This window comes from Rhipicephalus sanguineus, chromosome 6 (genome assembly GCF_013339695.2).
Source record: "Rhipicephalus sanguineus isolate Rsan-2018 chromosome 6, BIME_Rsan_1.4, whole genome shotgun sequence".
Lineage (NCBI taxonomy): Eukaryota > Metazoa > Arthropoda > Arachnida > Ixodida > Ixodidae > Rhipicephalus > Rhipicephalus sanguineus.
Window position 1 is genome coordinate 17812585 of NC_051181.1, and position 23342 is coordinate 17835926.

Below are 23342 nucleotides of genomic sequence, written 5' to 3' on the forward strand. Positions count from 1 at the left end.
TCTGATAAAACTTTCATTTCGCTAACTTGAGGCCGCATATAACGACCAACACAGTCCATCAACCAAGTGAATGTGGCCGCTTCCTAAGCACGTTCTACCTGGAATTATTTTACATCAGTAGTAGCAGCTTGCTTGCCAAGACTGCGACTGCCACACTTTGTAGTGCTATTTTCAGCACTCAGCTGATTCTTCTTGCGGAGAAAAATGTGAACTCTCGTTCGAAAAAATGCCCTCAATAACTTCTCTTCAATGTTGTGGCAGACAGGAAAACAATTCATGAATGAAACACTGGCACGAACAGAAGCCTCAAGCTGGTGAATGTTTACTAGATTTAGCAAAAGTTTATCAGTGTTGGCTCTAAACAAGTTCTCCGCCACTTGCAGCAGCTCAACAACAGCCGGCGAAGGCAACGAGAGGTGAATGGTGTCAGTGTACGACTTTAGCTTGGTTAGTGTGCTGGCCTCGTCAGATGTTATGGCCTGTGTACATTGAGTGCAGGTAGTGGTGTTATTTTTCACGTTGTGTACAACATACCCAGCCAAATATTCAAACGACTCCTGTTCTAGACAATTTTGATCAAGCACATCTTCAGGGAAGGCGAGAGGCACTGTGTTAGCTCTTGCTCCTGTAGTAGCCAGTTCAGCACCCAGACCTAACAGAGAAGGTGCGTTGTCCTCAGCGTAACTGCCACGCTTACTTGGCTTTTTCCCATGGGTGTCACGGTTATGGCAGCCAAACGCACAGCAACCCGGCATCGCGACAATACGAGCGAGACGCACACGTACGCTTCAAACTTCGTGCACTTCACATGGGGCGAACACACAGCAAATGGCACGTCGGAGCGTTCAACATGGCGCCGAGAGGCGAAGGAGACAAAATAACCGAGAAAGAGGGCGCGCGCTACCACGTGACCACAGTCGCCCTATCAGAGGCGTGGTGAGGAGGAAGCGGCGTAGATCAAGAGAAAGCTGTACCTTTCCGTAGGTATAGGGGCCTTACATGGAAACAGGTGTGATCGCGCCCTGGTGAGCAATAAACAGGAGAAACAGGAGAAACTCCCTTGGAGAGATTCGAAACCAGATAGCCATCAATCAGTTTTGCGGGTGCAAGAAGCGGAAGGGCGAAACCAGTGTTAGCGGTAACGTGTTGCAAGTAACGGCGTTACCGGTAACACGTTACTTTGTTCGGTAACTTAATAGTAACGTACTCGTTACAATTTATCCGTAAACAGGGGGTGGGTGCTCGAGCCGACGTTTCGACAAGTGGACTTGTCTTCTTCAAGGCTGGAACTGTTTTCCCCCTGTTTACAGATTTTTTCATCGCACGCTTCCATCTTCCACTTCGTGCTGTTTTTTCGTTACAATTTAGGAACTCTAACGGGTAACGCGTTAAAATTCTTCGGTAACGTGTGGTGTCACGTTACTCGTTACTTTTTCATCCTGTACGTGCCGTTTTCCCAGAGCTCACCCCGACGAATTATTTCGTCGCAGCGTCGGACTGCTATCGGCGTGCCAGGCATTGACAAAGAACGCGCGGGAGGAATCGATTTTGTTTGTGGAAATTGCGGGGACCAATTTCTTAAGACGCGCCGACTCCCAGAGAGTTGTCCACCGCCACAAAAAGCTTGAAGAAAGCCGCGGAATACGCCATGAGAAACTGTACGGACATGCTTCTCGTGAAAGTGTATTGTAGCAGGTGGATTGCTGGCACCTGCGCCTTTTCGTGCCCCAAAGACAGGCCTCCCGTAAAGAAAGCGCAAGGGCTGGTTTACTCCATACCATGTTTTTATCGTGACGCTTCGTACGTGGGTGAAACAAAGAACTTCACCGAGAAGCGGCGACAACATAAAAACGACGTCCGCAAGTTCGAGTGATAAAGGAGTACACTCGCTGAGCACAGCGTGGTGAACGACCACCGCATCGAATTCGACAACTCCCGCGTCGACGAATTAGAAGTCAATTACTATAAGCGGCCTTTTGTGGAATCCTGGCCCATCCAGGCGACAGCCGGTAACGCCAACCGCAAATGCGTCAACCGGTCTACAGGTGCGCTGCCGATTGAGCCTTATCATGAATAGGCGTGACCCCACGGCTAAAAGAAAACCGTGAAAAAGAATGCGAGTAGGACACAAAACGTAGATTTTTTTTAAACGCTAAAAAATAAAGATAAAAAAAAACATGGCTGATCCCTCCGACATAGGAATCGGTATAACACGAAAGTGAAACGCGTCTTCACAGAAGTAGTGCTTATTGTGTAGTGAAATATGAGAGCTTGTACAATGTCTATTCGTGTTTGGCAGCTATAGCACCGTTTGACGTGGATGCACCCATGTTGACAGCATGTCTCTATCGCGACGACTAACGCCCATGATCGTGATTAAACCGTTGTGGTAGCTGACGGTGTGAACATATATTTGGACACAGCGAATCGTGAATCCCGCGTAAGGATGATATCAACAAGCTCATAATCAACACTGGTACCCGGTATGCACTTCTTCAAAGCGTCGTCAATTAAGGAGAGAAACGGCATGGCGTGCGCTTTCTAGTAATGGGTAGCCGACGCCTGTGCTCATGCATACATAACACACATTGCGCTTCAGCAACACGGGAGGTAGAGGTTCGTAGCCTGAGCCGCAAACGCGTGCGTCCCGCTGGCCTCTGTCTCGCAGGCGCTGCTCTCGCTCCACCAAGGCACGACATTCGCCCGTCGAAATCGCGTCCTTTCTGCGACGCATATTGCAGCAGTTTTGTTAGTCGGTGCTCTCGCAATTGAAGCAGTCGGCGGCGGAGAAATCCCGTTGGTGCACGTAGAAGCCGCACTACTCCGATGAGCCGACGCACGCTAACACGAAGCCAAGGGCAAAGAACGTAACTGCGTCAAGGGTAAACTGTTCTAGCTCACTTTATCAAGGGTGCCTCGGCGACGCCAGCGCGGCCAGTCTAGCTCTCTGGTATCGAGACGCTTTAATCACGACCTCCGATATCGCGTGCAATCTCGGAGTAAGCGCTAGTAAGCAGTGATGCTACCGCTGCGCCAATTGCGCCAGGCTGTGCCAAAGTGCCCTGGCTGCTACAACCTGCTACATTTCCTCAAAATTTGGCGATTCTGCGCCAAGCCTGCGCCAAAGGGATGTACTCCGACTTTCAGAAATGAAACTAACTACATGAGGTTCCCCCATGAGAGCGACATCGCGCTGTACGCGGACGTTCTCCATGAGAGTGATGAAAATGAAGACAAAATATCAATATCAAGCGGACGAAGGATCTGCGTTTTGTGTTTTTTTTAAATCAAAGCATCAACTGTAGGCAACATGGCGTAGCAGCAGTCAAGAGACATGCAGCCATGAAACGGCACATGGATGCTACCAGTCGTCATTGAGACGCTTCAGGTGGGCTGCAGCGGCCGAAAACGATCCAGCCGACTTTGGAATTCGGCAGTCCATGGAACGTTTTGCAGTGTGACCGCGTGACAAACGCAGAAACTCTGTGCTTGGCATGACTCTCAAGGGCATCCCATACTCGTGGGCCGACACAGCAACTGCCTTGTTTCCCAAGTTATTTGGAGATTCCGAAACAGCGAAGCAGTTTGGTTGTAAGAGGTTCAAGGCATCCTACATAGTTAGTGATGGCCTCGGGCCGTATTTCAAGAAACTTGTGCTTGACGAGCTGAACAATCCGGATGTGTTTTTTTCTGTTAGCATTGACGACACCCCTCTTCTTGAACAGAGGTGCGAACAACTTGATGTTGTAGTTAGGCGTTTCTCCAACAAAATGCAGCGACTTGTGGAACACCTACAGTCTTTCCGGCTGGGCTCTACGACTTCGGAAATTTTGGCTAATGAAGTGCGAAGAGCAATGATGGACCTGCCGCAGAAAAATGTCATTTGCTTTTCTACGGATGGCCCTAATACAATGAAAAGCTTCAGAAAAAAGATGCAGGAAGCATACCCTGAGATCATAGATGTAGGAGAGTGCTGCTTGCACAAAGTGCACAACTCATTTGCCCGCGGCTTGAGTGCCGTTGGCTCGGATGTCGACGTTGCTGTGGTCGATGTTTATTACTTTTTTTAAAGAATTCTTCGGCTCAGAATGAGTTGTTCAAGGCAGAGACCCTGCTCCAAAAGCTAGTTTTGCTGCTCCAAAACGCAATTTTGCCTGCTCCAAAAGCTGCTCCAAAGTGGCCTAAGCCAGTAGCATCACTGAGTAAGTGTCGATCGTGAAGCATTACTTCTTTTCACATCTCACAGACGGCGGCACCGTCCCGCTTCGCCCGCCGCGAAAGAGAATGTGTGAAAGATATTGGACGCGAGGCCCACCACTGGAGATGCGGGCGCTGCAATCGTTGTGACGTGCAGGGTTGGATCACGTGATCTCAATCTGCTCTGGCAAGCGAAGCGCACGGTTGAACGCGTTGCTTTTAACCGCGATTTCCAGGCTTTTCTGCCTTTGCAACGCGTTGTTTTGGTCTGACTTCATGTGCACCGACACCTAGAGAGTAAACATTGTGGGAGAGTGCAGTCAAACTCATCGGCGGCATGGTACTTTACTGCTCCGTGCCACAGTGCTCTACGTACGCGACGGAGCCAGGCGTGAGCTTTCACTTTTACCCCAAAGAAAAAAACTACGCAACGCATGGCTTGTAAAGCTTCGAATGGGCAAGGAACCAAGCTCCTACGCACGTGTGTGCAGCAAGCACTTCCGCGAAGAAGACTTCGTGTACGGAGTGGGTGCGCGAATGTTCGGTGAGTAGTAGACGACGTGCGACGATCGTTCACGTACTAGTGTTCAGCGAGTGATACGTGATACGCAATGCTTGGACCACATGGCGGCCAGTTCTATTTACGCCGCTGGTGAGCAGTAGGTGATCGCCGAGGGACTGAATGCAGCCACAATGCATCGCAAGGACTCGCACTTTCGTGCGATACAGAAATGCTACAGCTCGCAGTCCCCAGTGCTTACCGGTGGCGCAAGAAGTATCGCGTTTCAATCGCTGTGCACTGTTCGTTGGCCGTAAACCGCTAGCATAACGTGTTTCTTCCGCGGCAGGGTGGAAAAAGCGCTGCCTTGAAGCCGGAGCTGTGCCGTCGAAGAATTTACCGGTGCGCCCGTTGGATCGCCCGGGTACTGAGCGTCGCCAAATCCGGAAGGAACAGAGTGGTTAGTATTTTTTTATTTTTTAATTAGTCAGCTACGTGGTGCCACGCTTGTCAAACAGTGTACTTATGCTCGTAGCGTGTGCACACCGCTTCGATGCTTCGAATGAGTACTTGGCATTATTGCTCTGGTTCTGTTCGGGCATGCTTACTGATGCGCTGCCAACAATTAGTTAATACTTAAGTCTTTTCGTTTTATCTGTTAAAAAAGCAATTTCTAATACGAGACTGCATTAAAGCTCGTGAATTAGTAGTCAAGCTGAAGTGCGAAGATTTGTGTTTATTTCAGCTTTTCATCTGTAATTATTGTATCGTGTATACTTTGGTAGCAGTGTTTACAATGGAATATTGACTGGTCCAGGAAGGTGCACAAGTGTGATCATATTAAAATTAATCATTATATTTTTGAATACATAGTGTTTAGGGTGCTACCTGCCAAGTCGAGTAAAGGTGTGGGCATTCGTTCGGTCAGCATGGCTTTGAGTCACTTGTGTAGACGCGGTTAGCATCTGTCAGCATCCTGCATCGTGCGCATAGGGCAGTTCTCACTTCCTAGATCTGAAATTTACTTATGTGTGGCATGTGTAGATCTTTTCAGGTGACTAAAATGCTGTTAACAAGACAAGAATGCAGTGAAATTTATTCTTATCAACCACATTTAATTCTGAGACAAATATTTGCTACAGACTGTGGTTCTGTGGTTACTTCTGTAAGCTTTCATGTTAAAGAGACAGGGTGTGCTAACACGGACACAAGAGAGAAGGCAAGACACCACAAATGCCTTACCATAAGACACCACAGACACCAAGGCCGTTTATGGTGTCTTCTCTCTTGTGTACGGGTTTGCATGCCCTGTCTCTTTAACATAATACGTACCAACTAGATCAGCTCTCTGTTATTCTAGCCTTCTGTAAGTTGTTCACTGTTTTTATGAAACAATTGAACATCACCGTATGCCCTCTAAATCAAAGTTTTTATAGTCCTGTTTGGTGATGCTAATAAACGAGTTTTTATTTTCAGTTTGTGTAAATTGCATTGTACAAGAACGCGGTTGTATAAACTGCATTCTTGTCAGGAAGTTTGAGGTGCTGATATTTGACTGAGCTGAGGTAGGAGCAGCGTGTGCCTCTTGTTTTAGCATATTTGGCCCCACATAAACATATTACCATTTGCAGAAAGCATAAATGACAAGTAAGTTGTGAGCAAACAAAAATGAGGTACTTCATTTATTGCCCAACGCACTTAGTAGCAAGATGAAACAATGCTCCTCACACTTCAAAACTTGCAGATCTGAAGAAAACTTTTGTTAACATGCATGGTCATGAATTTATATCTTCTTGGATTATTCGCACATATTTTGATGCACAGTGCCGATGTACACATTGCCTTGCGACTGAGTTAATTACTGCATAATAGCTTTACTGCAGGCACAAAACCATTGTAATGGCTTTAAACAGCGATATCCTGCAAAGCACATTATCACTGAGTGCTTGACTTGAGTGATATTATGCAAGAGGACTAACTTGAGCTAGGTGGCTGAATATTGAGATATTCAAGAAACAGTGCAGACAGCAGGACTACAGTGTTGTCTTCTCATAGTCCTGTTGTGTGTGCTGCTCGTTCAGTTTGTCGAGATATAATGCACATTATATTCAGTGGAAGCAGATTGCAAAAGTGTTGTGGAGGGCAATGTTTGTGAGTATTCAAAGTAACAACTTGTAATTTAACACATATCATAGGAAATAGCTCAAAATAAATTCAGCTTAGCCTTCTGCAGTGTCTTGAAGCTGAAGTGTATCACATACAATTTTGTAAACAAGTTTGTATATTTTTAACATGAACTCTCAAACATGCAAGAGGTCCGATGTGGCAGTTACATATGTGTGAAAAGTTGAAGTGGCAGCAAGTATTGCAGTAAGTAGTGACCGCATAAGACACAAAGGTCTGTGTGACATTGTAAAAGTTTGTGAAATGTGACAGCAACCTAAGGTAGGTGGAGTAAACAACACAACTTAAAGTGTGCTACTTTTGCTTGTGTGGCTGTCCCTTTTATTAGGGGACATTTATAATGTAGCTTGACACGAATAGTGAAAAAAATTAGACACATCTTTCTTTTAGTTGCAGCAGACGTGCCATTGGCAACAGTACATCCCACCCCCAAGCCCCCTGCAGATACTCTAGACATCCAGGCACAATCATCTGAATATGAGATTCAGCAGAGCTTGGGCACATCCGCCTTCAGTAACCACGAAGATGTTAACAATGAAGATGGCCTGGAAGGTTAGTTTGATAGTCCTATTGCTACCTGTTCATGTTCGGCTCATGTTCGACTTTTTGTACAACACAGTTTTAACAATCTTGTGCTTCAGATGTTCCTGCTGCAGCGCTTGCCTTCAGAAGAGAAATTGGACTTCGTTAACACCCTTGATGCTGAGAGACATCAACCACTCAGCATAGCGCGTGTAAAAACTCAAAAAGACCTAAGTGTAATCACTGGTCTTCCATGCTACCAGCTATTTTATAATCTTTGTGATCTGTACACTGACAGCCGCATGCTTATGCAGGCAAAAAGCTTTTGCCTATGCAACGAAGATGCGGTGCTAATGACTATGATGAAGCTCCACCACAACATGCCATTTTCACTAATTGGGGTACTTTTTGGCATTCATCGCACTACAGCAGCAGATATATTCAAAGCAACAATTGCAACACTAGCAGAAATACTACAAACCGCAGTATTCTGGCCAAGCAAAGAGGCGGTTGTCGACAACCTCACCGTCCATTTTAAGGAATACCCAAATGTGCGTGCAGTTTTGGACTGCACGGAAATCCCACTGCAAAGACCAAAGGATCTGGAGTCACAGCTACTCACATACAGCTGGTACAAGGGTACCTATACAGCTAAGGTATTAGTCTGTGAAACACCTGGAGGCCATATTAGCTTTCTGAGCAAGGCATATGGTGGAAGGGCATCGGATTCCTTTATTACAAAGGAAAGTAAAATTCTTGAGAAGTTTTTGCCTTCTATAGATAGTGTAATGGTTGACAAGGGCTTTCTGATCGATGAACTCTGCCTTCAGCACCATGTAACCATGGTTCGCCCTCCATTTTTACGTAAAAAGAAACAGCTTACACAGCGTGAAGCTCAACAAAACCAGAGTATTGCAGCTGCCCGCGTTCATGTGGAGCGCGCCATTCAGCGTATGAAAGTTTTCAAGATTCTGTCGGGAAACCTTGGCACTGAGCTTTTCCCGTACGTTGATGATATTTTAACTGTCATTGCAGGAATTGTCAATTTGTCAAAACCGATTTTCAGTGCTGAGAAGTTCTTGTATGAGTGAAATCGCTTTGTGACATGCCTAAAAGGGGCGTTACATCCCCATCAGTGTCAGGGTGCCACCAGTTCACTAGAAAGGCCAGTAATGCAGCAACATGTTATGCATGCACCGAAAACAGTTTCAGTATGTTTCGCATTGCTTCTCAACCATGCCCAATATGCTTTAGAAGAGCCATAGCTGGGATATAATTTTTCCTGTTTTACTTTTTATTTTATTTATTTATTTTTACATACTGCAGCCTCAGTGAGGCTATTGCAGGAGTGGGAAAAGAAAAAAACAATAACAGCAAATCAACATTCATGAACATGCTTCTAGAAATTCTTTGAATGGTAAGCAACGCACACTTCCGGGCAACAAATTCCAGGCTTCTATAGTTGCAGGAAAAAAGCTATATTTGAACATGTCAGTGCGGGTGAAAGAAGTTGTAATGTTAAGGGCGTGGTCGCTCCGCGTAGATAAAGGTCTGGAGAACTTAAGATAACTGTCTAGAGTGTTGAGGCGGGGAGAATTGATTAGATTGTAAAGAAATTTCAGGCATTCAACGTGGCGACGCTTCGCAAGTGTAGTCAGACCTAGTTGAGGAAGAAAATTCGACGGAGAAAAATTCCTGTCATATCTTTTGCATACAAAGCGCACAGCTCTTTTTTGAACAGATTCTAGTTTTTTAATGTCACATTTCTTATGTGGGTTCCACACCACGCAACCATATTCGAGGATGGGACGAATGAGAGCTTTGTAGGTAAGCAGTTTGGTTTCTTGAGGAGCAAGACGGAGCGTACGATGTAAATAGCCTAATTTCTTAAGGAGCCTTGTTGCATGTGAGATCAATGTGTTTAGACCATGAGAGATTATGTGTCATAAAGATACCGAGGTACTTGAATTCGTTCACCCTGCGAGACTAACATTGTTAAAACCATAGTCAAAAGTCAAGGGACATGAACGTCGGGTAAATGACATAACGACGGTCTTGGAGAAGTTAATATTCATTTGCCAAGATTTGGACCAGCTACAAAAGTGAGAGAAGGAATTGTTGAGAGTGGCATGATCCAGTGGAGATTTAACAGTATGGTGCAGGACGCAGTCATCTGCGAAAAGGCTTATTTTCACAGGGGTGTGCAAGGGGAGGTCAATAATATAAAGCAGGAATAAGAGGGGGCCCAGCACAGAACCCTGGGGAACACCTGATAAAACAGGCATCGAAGGTGAGTTAGTAGAGCTGAAGCACACGTACTGTGAACGCTGCGAAAGAAAGTCGGATATCCAGCCAACCAAGGACACATTCTTTAGTATGGCAAACAACTTGTGCAATAATTTAGGATGTGAGACAGTGTCGAATGCCTTGGCGAAATCTATGAAAATGGTGTCAACCTGGTCACCTATGTCCATCGAGCTGCTGATGTCATGCGACTGGCGACTTCTTGTCTGTATGTCTTGCTTTTCAGTATTGTTTATACGAATATACTTCACATGTAACTTTGAATATCTGGTTTGATTAGATGTGCATATTTTTTCTTTTTTTATCTTTGTTATGCTCATGTATTTTTATTTGACTCTTTGCTGATTTTTTTAGATATATACATGTACTCAGTAATATGAATTATCGAGACAGTACAAACGAACACTGGAGCAAACTGGGTATACTAAACGTACACGACTTGAAAACCTTGCGGTTGGCTCTTGAGACACATCACTTAAGAACGACACTACCTTTTCACTCACTTTACATGACCCTCAAAAACATCCGCCATATATATTTCGCCATGTTAGCTACAGGAATAACAGAATCAGGACAAACTATGGTTCACAAACGTTGCACTACCAGATTACAACACTCTTGAACAAGAACAAAAGTATAGAAGAAATAATAAGAAATCACAAATCAGGACAAATAATAAAGCGCCAAATAAGTCAACTACTTCTTTCATAGTTTTTTTTTAGTGCATATTGCCTGCTATTTGTGTTCAATGATTTTTGTGCTCAACAATGATACGTTTGATTTTATATTTACCTATATGTACTCAAAGTTTTACGTGAAGTATTACTTCTTTTATGTAAGTTTTCAGTCGCTTCAGTTGTTGTCAGTGCTTGTGTGCAAACTGTTGTTGTTTCAGGTGGGAGGACCTCGTCAGGCGTCAATGCCTTTAGTCCTCTCTTTGCAAGTGTAACATTTTGCACTTGAATTAAATCAATTCAGTTCAATACTTATTTCACTGTTTGCTCTCTCTGCCTTCAAATAAAATTCTCTCTCTCTCACTGTTTGCTGATTTGTGTTTTCTTACCAGTCATTACCTATAATAGTTTGCTTCTCATGTTTTGTAAAGATGGCATTATTGCGTTAGGTTTCTCTTGTGACTAGCAAAAGTTATTCGTCTCACGTTTTATAGAACTCTGTCTCATTTACATGGCATTATTGCATATGTTTTCTAATAATATTAGTTTTCGGGGTTTGCCATGCCCAAGCCATATCATCAGGAGGCACGTTGTAGTGGAGGGCTCTGGATATTTCGACTGCCCGGGGTTCTTTAACGTGCACTGACATAGGCAGGAAGGGGGGGGGGGGTATGAAGCATTTGTTCTCTCTTTGTCATTGTAACATATGTCTTCGTGTAGTGATTCACCCTGTGTAACCTTGCTTCCTTACCCACAGTAATCACATTCTGAAAAAGACGCAATGCAAAAGTATTTATTTACATAGACAGCTGCACATTAAAAACACTATTGATCAACATAACTGTAGTCCTCAATTTAGCACCCCTCAATGCAGTGTGGCACCAGGAAATTCAACATCATTAATGTGCAGCTCTCTCAAGTACTCACACAGGTGGGTGACATTAAAAACACCAAGAAGAGTTAGAAACACCAGTACAGCATCCCTCGCAGAGCACAGTGTGGCAAAAGCAAACAAACACTACGATTTTATTACGAAACCTTACATTCTATATTGCACTGTTTATGTTATCTAGTTGGCCTTGCGAACTAGAGTGTTATTGAGATGTGCATGCAGCTTAAACAACGCCTCTTAGGCATCTTGTAATGTTTTACTGTGCTATATGTGGCAAAACGTAGGATTTGAAGAAGTACACGGCCCTTTCTACAACAGAATTGCAAAAAACTTCATCGAAATCAACAGAAAATAAAAGAAAGTGTTCAGCGTCTTGAAACACAAAAAAGTCACTCCTGTGAACTTTTGCAAGCATCATTTGAATTTGAACTTGGCAGAAATACTTGCTGGTTTTCTTAAGGCACACATTTTCATCCTTGGACACTGCGATCTCCTTCTGCCTGAATTTATCTAGGCTAATTGGACATTTCACCTCCAGAGTCCGCTGCGAGCAGCAATCACAAGTGACTAGCCCATCTGGGGATGCGCCAATACAGGGGTGCTCCTTTGAAATTAGGAGGCCAGTGTCTTTCACTATAAGACTTGTATGCGACCCAATGGCTGTGTAGACCTCTTTTGCTGTCTTTTCTAGCAAAATCCCTCGTGACATTGCAGAAGTTTGAACATTGTGCTCTCTCATTATAGACTTCAAAAGAGGCCGCACGTCATGAGGCCCCATTTTTGTCCTTAATGTGTGCACCCTTGTGTAAACTGAATATGCAATGGAGGCTGTCACCATCCCTCTTCTGTACAGCATCCAGTGCAGTGAATCTGCTTGTTGTGTGGTTATGGAAGTGATTTCTTCTATGTTTGAGTCTGTGAATGTATGCTGAATGTAATTGTACATGTCATCTGCTGACCTGGCTCCAGTTGCCATTGCTTGTGCAACTGCTTCAGTGAGTGTTGATGGTCGTGTGATGAGTGTGCTTTGCTGTTCCACAAATGCATTGCTATTCTCCTGTCGAATGGTTGCTGGGGATGCTGGAGACCTGCACGTTCCCTCCGACTTATCTTGCCTCGCAGTTAGATGAGATGATCTTGATGCACCAGCATTGTTTCCTGTCAAACAAAAAGAGTCATCGTGACACCTTTAAGAACCGTTTGTGTACAAAAAAGATGAGATGAATAAAATGAAGAGTTTAGCCTTTTTCTATCTTATTTCTTCTTGAATACACAGACATCATAATTACTCAAAAGCCTTGGCAAAAACGTGGTTGCTTAAAGACTGAGTAAATCCAAATAATCATGCAATAATCTTCATCACCATCACAGCTACAAGCTTCATCGTATGCATGCTTACTGCCTTCACTATGGCGCAGTGCCGAACACACATGAGGCAATCCATGGAGCAGCCTCTTGAGAATGTTTTCTTCGGGTATTCTGACTTCTTTCCTCGGCTGAAAAAAAGAGAGATGAACACTTAGCTTCAGTTTATGTGTATATTTCTTAAAAAATTATGTCCTTACCATTGTTTTTAGGCTACTGTGTGGCATGATGTTTATACTTTTCAGTTTTATTTGTTACAGTTTATATGTGCTGCAACAAGGAAATTGACAGAGCACTGCTAATCAATCCATTCCTTCATTTAACTTTCTAAGTGATTAGAACTGCCTAGTGATTTATTGGATGCCAAGTGCAGCTATTGCAACTCTCACGTACCACTGCAATTACGATTCTCCATTTCCTAGGCAATAATTTACTATTAAATTAGTCACTTACCTTTTTCGAGCACGGCAACTCTGCAATCAACCTTGGTTTATACTTCTTTCTTGCATCTGTCAGCTGTTCTTTACCCCATTGCTGAGGCATATCAGTAGAAGAAAGGACGTCAAACGTTTCTGTTGCATGAATGTGCAGCAGTAGTGCTATCATGTGCTTACACTTGTGCTGCCTGCATGAAGATTAAAAAAAGAAATCACTATTAGATTGCAAAGTCTTTGCTACGAGTACTGTTCTGAATGAATATAAAGGCCCAGTGGTGCAGCCAACCCCCCCCCCTGAAAATTTTCAATTTTGCTTGTTTATATATACACTCACTCATACAAACGCACGAACATACATAAAGTATGGTTAACCCCCCCCCCCCTCGAAAAATATGTCTCGCTACGCCCCTGTAAAGGTCTCAATATCCCTTGATTACAAACATTTTATTGGCGATAATTTGCACTTACCCTGCTTTGCAAGAGCATGATGCCGCTGTCACCTGTCTTTCCTTTACTGTAATTTCCAACTCATGAGGTTCCTTGTTTATAGATGATGTCTGCAGAATTAGCCCAGCCAGTGTCACTTCTTCTTCTTTACGATGTTTTACGCTACAAGCGACAACGTGGCGAGCTTCAAATACCGATTCACCTTCTTGCAGCAGACGCGAAGTGTCGTACTGCTTGTCAATGAAGTTGTAAATGCTGGACACTGGTATTTTCACTGAAAAACATAAAATAGCCATGTAGACCACGGTAAAGTACATCTTGCAGCATCTTAGTGCATTCGAATGCGCAATGTAATACGGCCGGCTGGTACACAGTGCATTTGCTATCGCAATCGAGCCCTATCGGCAGCGTATTTTTCTATCGCGATTGGCCCCTTTGTGCAAGCTGGGGAACGGAGTCGATCGTCGAGAATTTTCATCGCGATGTGGCTCGATGGCGATCGAAAATGCACCGTGTGACAGCCGTAGAAGCTTCGAGCAATAAAAAGCAAGAGATAAATATCGAAATCGGGCCGCAGACAAACTTCTGTTCACGTAGAATGAATGAAGCGCTTGCTTGCACATGGCTCTTGATCGTGTGTTTGCCTCCAATCATATGAGAAAGATTGCGGCTTTATGCAGCTGTAAGCATGTTTGGTTGCTTCACACCAAGCGGAGAAACCGCACGCGTCGTGCTTTATAAGGCTATGTGTAATAAACACGAATGTAAATTTGCGCATGCCATATTTTTGTCGAGTCAACCGCGGCCCGCTTTTAGATGCACACCGACGACGAATGCAGTTACACGCTGGACGCATTTCTTGCAGCAAAATATGTCTGGCAAGCGCACCCTAAAGCCCATATTTGATGGCAAGTTTCAATTCGATACAAAACGGTTGTTTACCTTTTAGAAAAGCAGCGCGCTCGGTCCCCGTGGCTTCCATGTCGGTGGCCATAGCAGACGACGCCGGCAGTCAGGGCGTAGTCTAACGTAATATTTTTTCAGAGCCGTTATTGTCCATCTCGTGCAGTCCGGGACGAAGCCACAGCAGTATTTTACCGATTATGCCGAACTAAAACTCAATAATAATAAAGAAAACAGGAGACGCGGAAGCGGCTGCAGCCTGAGCGCATGTGGCCTGGCGGAGCAATCCAACTCAGTACGTCACAGGGATGCCTCCGCATGGCGGCGCCACGGTATGTCCTCGCGCCCAATAAGGCGCGTTCGCGCCGTGTCTACCATCTTCCGAGTTAGCTTAGTCGGTAGCGCGTCGGGCGCTTGCCGTCGTGGCCGCAACGTCGTGGGTTCGATTCCCAGCCACTGACCTCCATTTAAAAAGGCTGGACGGCGCATCCCCGCTCTGCGAGGCGGGCGCTTGTGAAGCCACCGGAAGGTCCCCTGTTTGTCCCGGAAGCTGGCCTCTTCTGTGCGTCTCAGTCGCGCAATTCAAATATTCTCGGGTGGCAGCTGTTGTTATGATCATTTTTATTTTTTATTTTTTCAAACTCTGCGATTACGCCTCACTTTAGACGCCGACGAACGCTATACAATGATGACAGACGCCGTGCCGACACCGTCCGAATACGGCGGAGTGCTGCAACGTACAAAATGCGCAAAAAGTAATGCAACTTTGAGGCACTTACGCGTGAAATGTCTTCTCTGACAACTTTTCCGGTCGATTCGTACAGTTTACTGCGCTACAGGCAGGTATTTCTTTAAAAAAAGATTAGACAAGCACTCTTCCGGGACAAAAACGGCGGCTTCCGGTGGCTTCACGCCCGCGTGCTCGATGCGCCATCCAGCTCCTCCTAGTGGAGATCAGTGTTCCCAGCGGGGGTATCTTTTTCTTGGTTTTTTTCTTTCTCACCCGTTGGCGTCCATTTTATGCACGTCATATCCGTGACGGATGTACTTGGTGGACCCCGGCATAAAACACTTTCGTGTTAAAATTGTGGTCCTGCCCTTTGTAACGGGTAGGCAACTGTCAAGTGCCTTTAGATTTGATTGAGTATTTTATATTTTATGCACATACCACCCAGTAGCCCGAAAAGGAACGTGGTTTTCTTATGCGATGGATGGATGGATGGATGCTATGAGCGTCCCCTTTAAAACGGGGCGGTGACATGTCTGCCACCAGGCTCGAAGAAAAAAAAAAGCTTCCTTGTTTCATGTTGGCCTAATACCTTATCTACATTGATTAAATCTATGTTATCATACCAAAAAAATATAAATTCACGGTCCATCTCTCTGCCTCTTAAGGCAGAATGACCTTATGTTTCCGCCATTATTTATTTTTGTTCTTTATCTCTACTTTTCTGCCACCAATACTCTAACCGTCTCTTACTTATTTCTATCGCGGACGTGTGCAGCTTTCCATTGTTGCCCCTAAAACCCAAGGCTTCATGTAGATTCGTGCCCACACGTATACCTGGGTGAATATCGCCACATTCAATCAGTACATGTTCCATCGTTTCCTTAGTTCCCCCGCAGCATGTACATTGTTCTTCTTCGTTACTGAATCTCGCTTTATAACTACGCGTTCTAAGGCAGCCCGACCTTGCTTCAAATAGTAAAGCGCTTCCCCTTGAATTATCATAAAACCTTTCCCTCTTTATTTCGTTTTTTCCCTTTCGGTAGTTACTCAGAGCCGGCTTCTTTTCCATCGCTGCCATCCAATAAGTCCTCTCCGCCTCTCTGACCTTCCGCTTAATGCTCCTTGTTGCCATATCGCCCGCACTGCTAGCCGTATATTTACTGGTGAGCCTCCTAGTTCTTTTTCTCCACTGCGTGTCAACGCTTTTTCTTTACAAATACCTGAAAACCTTCTCTGCCCATCTACTGTTCTTCATTTTCCTCAGCCTCTCTTCAAATCTCATTTTGCTCTGAGCTTCCCTCACTTCAAAGCCTGTCCATCCCATATCACCCTTTAGAGCCTCATTTGTCGTCTTCCCGTGAGCGCCCAACGCGAGGCGGCCCACCGTCCTTTGATTTACATCCATTCCTGATTGTACCTCTGACTTCATGCACACTACTGAGTTCCCAAATGTAAGCCCCGGGACCATCACACCCTTCCACAGCCCTCGAAGCACCTCGTACCTATTGTATCACCATAAAGCTCTGTGCTTCATAATTGCAGCATTCCTCTTTCCCTTTGCTACCGATGCTTTCTCTTGTACCTCCATATATCTCGCTTACCCTCGCTTACCCTCGCTTACCCTCGGTATTTTTTGGCCCTGTATATCCCCCTCATTTACCCATACTCCGAGGTACCTGTACTCGCTTACCCTCGGTATTTTTTGGCCCTGTATTAAGACCGCATGGTCCTCGTGATCATTGAATACCATCAATCCACATTTTGTTGCACTAAATCCTAGTCCTAGAGCCTCACATTCCCTTCCGCATATATCTGCCAGTCGCTGTATATGATCTTGACTGTCCGCAAATAAGACAATATCATCAGCATAAAATAGACCTGGAAGCTTCTGCTCAACCATCGTGCCGACCTGTTTGTGTGACAAATTAAATCCAATGTTGCTACCTTCTAGCGCTTTTTCCATCCTCACCATGTACAGCATGAATAACAGCGGGGACAAAGGACATCCTTGTCTCAGCCCCTTGCTAATTTCAACGCTGTCCTTGCTACTTATTCCTTCCCATTCTATACAAACTGTATTTTCTCGGTATATTTCCCTCAAAAGCTGTATACAGTCGTCACCTATGCCCACTTCTTTCAGTATATCCCACAAAATTTCCTGATTAACGTTGTCGTACGCCCCGGTAATATCTAGATAAGCTACGTATAAGGGCCTGTTTTCTATTTTCTATATTTCTATACACTGGGTAAGAACAAACAGATTATCGTCTAACCGCCTCTCAATTCGAAATCCATTCTGAAGTTCTCCCAAAATATCATTTTGTTCTACCCACGCTTCTATTTTTAATTTTACTGCCTGCATCGCCAACCTGTATAGCACCGATGTAATTGTTAGGGGTCTATACGAGCGAATGTTATCCTTTTCTCCCCTGCCTTTATAGATTAAATTCATTCTACTTTTTCGCCAACTGTCTGGTATTTCCCTCTCCTGTAAGCACTTTTCTACGGCTTTCAGCAGTGCTTCTTTAGTGTTATGTCCGAGTTCGTTAATGAAGCTGACGGGAACCCCATCTAAGCCCTGAGTAGTGCGCTTAGGAATTTTTCCTTGGGCCTTCTTCCAATTGAAATTCTCTAGTACTACATCTTCGTCGGTTGCACTCCTTTGCGTACTTTTACTCACTGGGGGAATCCCCTGGGCGACCTTTTTAAACGAATCAGCTGTTATCTTTCGGGTGTAACCTAGCGCTTCATACCCTTCCAATTGATTTCCTCCTTCATCTACCATATGTTGTTGCATTGTGACAGACTTCCTACCCAGCGCTTTTAGGTGGCTCCAAAATATCCTAGGCGCGGCCTTCTTCTTTTCGCGGATCTCTGTCATCCAGCGTTCACTTTCACCTTTAATTTTTGCCTCGACTAATTTCTGCAGAATGGATTTTTGCTCTAAATATATTTCCCATATTTGGTTGAATTCGTCCTGTGGCCGCTTCTCCTTTTTTGCTTGTCTGTGCTCCCGTGATGCCTCACGTCGCTTCTCGATCGCCTCCCGGATTTCTTTGTTCCACCAACTTTTTGGCTTTCTCTTTCCTTTCCAACAAATGGTTTTCTTCTCTTTTTCCATTTCTTTCGTGATTGCATGTAGCAGCTCACTATACTTCCAGTCTTTGCCTGGTAGTTCGTCTACTTTTTCCTCGACTCTTGCGGCTATATTTGTTATTTGTTTGTCATTTAGATACAAGCTGCCAAACTTTGATTCTATGTTCTTATTTTCAGTTTTATATCCCATTTGTAATATTATGCGTTTATGATCACTACCCACGCTGTTAATGCCTTCCTCGTCTATTCTCATCTCTCTAAGTTTGTCATATATTCCTTCTGTCATGAGACAATAATCAATGCTCCATTGCCGGTTTCCGACTTCCCACGTGATCTGCCCCTCACACTTAGGCCCCACGTTAACTATCTCAAGACTACGTTGCTCGCAGAGATCTAGCAATAACTTGCCATTGGTGTCTGAATATCCGTCAAGGTCATGAATGTGAGCGTTCATGTCCCCTAGAAGGATTATTTCGGCATCATGACCAAATTCTTTAATATCGGTGCTTATGCATTTCACTATCTCCAGATTCTTTTCTCTGCAGTTATTGCCTGTCCACAAGTAAGCTACACCTAGCCACGTTTTCTTTCCACCTACTGTGCCCGAAACCCACATCTGCTCTGAACACGTTTGTTTCACTCTATCCAATTTTGTTCTGCTATGAATTAGCATTCCAACACCCCCACCTCTCCTTTCTGAGGTGATCCTGTTACATCCTTCCCAAATATAATTGTCAATATGTGGTGGCTCTTCCAAGTCTCTAAGGTGTGTTTCTGTAACCGCATAAACACCTATCTGTTCCTTGCTTAACTGCTCCTCAATCTCTAACCATTTTGCCTTTTTTCTACCACCCTGCATGTTTATGTAACTAATTGCAACACGCGCCTTCTCCCTTCTTTTACTTTTTCTCTGGTTTTTCGCTATACTGCCTGTCAAAGAGTCCCCCTGGTTGTTTTCCTCATTACAAGCTACCGTGGGCACCGAAGGGCCCGCGTGCCCCCCAAAAAAGCTACTGCGCGTCCTGCCAGTCGCCAGCCCACCTCATGACCAAGCCTCTTATCGAAGTGAATTCTGTCTCTTTGGAAACCGCCCCACCTGTGCACCTCCCTGTTTATATCCACTACCTCGAAGCCCTTCTCTCGACTAATTCGCCATATCTCTTTGTTTGCGTCGACAACCGCTCTTTGCAAGTTGATATTTCTCACTGGTACTTCCGGTATTGTGCATACCACTATCTGCACCTGAGAGGAAATGGCGCGTATGTCCTCGACCCCTTTCGCCAATGTGGTCGCTAGTTCGGCTGATTCTTCATTCAAGACGTCGTTTAGACCTCCCGCGATTATCACGAGGTTACGTCCATTAGCCTTAGTTGCGAGTTTTGCGCTAGCTTGTCTCATCACTGATCCCAGCCTATGTCCCGGGAACTTCCCTATTAAAACTCGTTTGTCGCCTCTCACCCTTTCCTTGACTGCTTCTTCGCATCTAACAGTCTAGAGGGTGTTGATCTAACTAAATTCGAGTCCCCGGCGATTATCACGTGCTCCGACTCTTCTGCTGGACCGTCCCGCACCTGGCCACTGCCTCGGTTACTAGCGCGTGCCACTGTTGCTTTGTCCCCTCCCCTTCCCAAAACTACTTCGCGGAAGCTGGGTCCTGTGACCCTTGCACCTGTCTTTTCCAAAACCTGTTTCCCCTTCGAGTCTACCACTGTGGGGGTCGATGCCCCGCTGTTCCCGCTGTCGCTTGCTTCTTTGTTCATCATGACTACCTTCGCTAACCCCTCCTCGGCTGACTTAAGCCTTTCCCCCATAGCCATCGTTTTTTCCCGCTCTGTCGCCAACGCAATCTCCAGCTCGGCGATAGAGTGTACTAGATAGGTCACTATATCGGCGATTCTTACCATGAGCTTGTTCTGGGCAGCCATCATTATTTCCATTTTCGCCTCTAACTCGCATTGTTTACACTTGGCGTCAGCTCCCTCTGTCTTCTCATCCGTACAAACCTCTATTTTCCATCCCATTCCGCACCCTGAACACTTTACGGTCTTTTTGACCATGTCTAGATCGTTCACACGGCGGATTAGATACACTTAAAGTCAAGTGGTATCACAAAACTCCGCAAGTATGCTATACTTCAAAGCACATGTGTGCCTTTCAGACACGTGGTGACCGAACGGAAAAAAAACCCAGGCGACTGTCACACAGGAAACAGTACAAAATTGTAAGCCCTATTATGCTTCAAAGCTTCAATCTAGTGGCTTATGCACTCATATAACTAAAAAAACAAGCTCGAATCATGCAAAAAAAAAAAACTTATCTGACGCTGTCATTCCGGAGCCCACGAAAAACACGTCCGTCCTCTAGCAGAACCCTCGCCCGTCGCACACGCGCGATTTCAAAATGTACAGCGCCATCTGTCGACAATCCCATAAGCTCAATCCGCCATGTTTTGTTGGGCGCGAAATCGAAACCAGTCGCATATCGCAGCCTTTCAGTTGCTAGCTACTGGTTTTTTATCTTCGTTCTGCGATGACTTCCCCAATGCTTCGTGCACTGTTCAGGCAACGAGGGAGCCCTGGCAATGCCGGGAGCAAAGTAACACTATTTTTAGTCGCATTTATCAGTTACCTGAACGAAGAAACTCATGTACCGACGCGAACTTGTTTCGTCAACAAGATCGGCACTGTGCTTTGGTTCGGAAATTATCGACGCCTGCAAAGCGCTCTTCAACGTCATTTCTTATTTCTCCGTGCAATTTAGTTGCTCGCCTGCAATATAAGGTAGACTTGCAGAACAATATATCCCGATATATGCATTGTAAAACCGACGGCCGACGTCGCACACGCGCGAGAGAGCATGATTGATCAACATTAGTTTGTCGGTGTTGAAAGATCGACGAAAGCAAGGATTTACGTACGTAAACTTGTGTAAGCAGAGCCACAGACGCTGCTGCGCGCTTGCGGAAAATCAGTGCCGCCACACAAGACTAGATCGGTGCAACGTAGATCCCAACAAGCATCTCTTTGCAAGCTTCGCAAGGCAGCGTGCGCCGAAGTACATAGTCCACATGCCACGTCTGCCCTTCGCTTTACACCTCCTTATCCCTCCCATTTTTCTTTTGCTTTCTTAGTACAGCGTGCGCTGCGAACACTGAGCCAAGAGTTACGGAGCCGTACAGTATGGAGCCGTACAGTTACGGAGCCGTACAGCAGCCTGTGCAGAGTCTGCAGTATGGCGACCGAGACGCAGGATCACCTCATTCTTCGCTGCAGGAGACTTCCCACGGCTCCGGTGGAGGGCGCAACACTCCCACAGGCGCTAGGGTTTCTCGATGCACAGGATATGGGGGGACGATGCGCGGTGGCTGTCACGAAAAGGCGGCTTTCCGAGTGGTGGAGAACTGTACACCGAACTTAGGACCTGTTATGTGCGCGTCTCCTGCCTTTGGCGAGTGAGGGTGTATCTTCAATATTTCTGTCTTTTTTTTTTTCCTTTCTTAATTTTTTCCCGTGAGGCCAGGACACTGAATGTGTTTCCCCGTTGCAAAGGGGCAGGCCACCACTACATCATCATCATCACCGCACTCATCTTTCCGCTGATCGCGGGCCCAAGCTGCCGTGGGATGCGAAAGCAAAAAGCATAATAGTTTACAAAGATATGTGTATGAGCGCACACGTATAGCGTTCAAGAAAACCAGAACAATACTAAATCGGCGCCATAGATTACGACCACAAAATATTATAAACAACCAGTGCGCACGTAAACGAGCATTACTCGGGCCGCTCTCTTTCTATACAGTTGAAACTCGGGTGAGTATTTTTGTTTGGTCTGCGGCAAATTTTCATGCCGTGTTTATTTCGAAAAAAGAAAACTAGAACACGCACTACTGCGGAGGGTGTAGAGATACTTGTGGCTAAAAAAAAAAAAACCCGCATTTCCCCGAAGGGGAGTATGAGGAAGTGCGAAGCACGGGCTGATGCTATGAGGCGGCGCGCACGACTAAACTGCAGAGCCGAGCGAAGGAGACGGCAGCGAGAGAGCACGCGCCAGCCGACCCACGGAGGTCTGGCCGTTTTTAAGTGCAAAGCACTTTCACTGATGATGATGATCTGTCTTCCGAACTCGTTCCAAAGAACCCGCAACGCGTTCAACTTGTTCAACAACCTGAGCCCCATCTCGGGCGGCGTTGCGCACGCCCGAGATGGGGCTCAGGTTGTTGTCGAACCACAGTCGATCGCACACCGCGCAGCTATATCCGAAGCTGCGGTCCAGGAAGTCTCGCTTGAAGCGCGCGTCCGGCCAATCGAATTCGAGGGCCCGTGCTCGCTCGCGCATCGCGCGTCCCCGCGCCAGATCGGCTTCGGGGTGCTCGGCTCGCTTCGCACGCTTTCGTTCGGCGTCTCGCCGCCGGCCTGCATCACCACAGGCAATGCGCGGGGCGCGCGCAGCCACGGAGCGGAGGGCGGAGCGCGCGCAGTCACGTGGGGCGTGACGTCGCTGCGCCGTTGCTACAGACGCTCCTCTCCTCTGCTCGCGCCGTTGCTATGGGACGGCGGACACAGGGTCGCTTATAAAGTGCATTCGCACTTAAAAAATGAGCCGAGGAGAGGAGCACAGCGTTGCTCAGGTTGCGCAGAGACAACGCGGTGTCGATATATCTGACGTGTGCTTATGACGCGTGTACATAATCGCCGTGGGAAATACGATGGAGATGTATTGCAGTGCAGGGTTATCTTAGGAGCTTGACAGTCACGTCTCCTATGCAACGAACACTTATCTTGGACGCCTACCTCTGATCGGAAGCGCACGCCATTAGAGAACGGCAGTTCGGCTTTGCCAAGCAGTGCGCCTCTTGCAGCTGCCGTCCGGATGAGTTTTTATGCGCGCAGAACTCCGATATTTTGTTCTCGTCGCTTTGTGGCAGCACAGTGAGATCCTCTGACCATTCGGCTCTGGGTGTCCAAGAAAACGGCCGCATTTTTTTTTGCTCGAAAGCTCGTCTGCTGCTCAACCTCTCCGTGGCTTTTCCTTATGGAGCCGCTAGCAGACGATTCCGCGACGCCGCCCAACAAAAAATGGCGAAAGCGCCCAG

At 45.9% G+C, this 23342-nt stretch overlaps 3 protein-coding genes across 4 annotated transcripts; 2 read left to right on the plus strand and 1 right to left on the minus strand.

Annotated features, from left to right (window-relative positions):
- Positions 1–4619: 4619 nt before the first annotated feature.
- LOC125758927 (uncharacterized) lies at positions 4620–7449 on the plus strand. The gene is made up of 3 exons (XM_049416711.1): positions 4620–4741; positions 5046–5156; positions 7271–7449. Exons 1-3 carry the CDS (start codon positions 4651–4653, stop codon positions 7435–7437), a joined length of 369 nt encoding a protein of 122 aa, XP_049272668.1. The 5' UTR covers positions 4620–4650; the 3' UTR covers positions 7438–7449.
- A 123-nt stretch (positions 7450–7572) lies between these two features.
- Positions 7573–8694, plus strand: LOC119395631 (uncharacterized). Its single transcript, XM_037662613.2, has one exon. It carries the CDS (start codon positions 7705–7707, stop codon positions 8491–8493), a length of 789 nt encoding a protein of 262 aa, XP_037518541.1. The 5' UTR covers positions 7573–7704; the 3' UTR covers positions 8494–8694.
- A 2464-nt stretch (positions 8695–11158) lies between these two features.
- Positions 11159–14707, minus strand: LOC119395632 (uncharacterized). 2 transcript variants are annotated; one of them, XM_037662614.2, is made up of 4 exons: positions 14464–14706; positions 13543–13795; positions 13091–13262; positions 11159–12430 (listed from the first exon to the last, which is right to left on the minus strand). In XM_037662614.2, exons 1-4 carry the CDS (start codon positions 14513–14515, stop codon positions 12395–12397), a joined length of 513 nt encoding a protein of 170 aa, XP_037518542.1. In that variant the 5' UTR covers positions 14516–14706; the 3' UTR covers positions 11159–12394. The 2 variants fall into 2 exon arrangements, with proteins under 2 accessions (XP_037518542.1, XP_049272666.1); XM_049416709.1 differs by lacking the exon at positions 11159–12430 and adding an exon at positions 12438–12768 and having other exon boundaries at positions 14464–14707.
- Positions 14708–23342: the final 8635 nt, after the last annotated feature.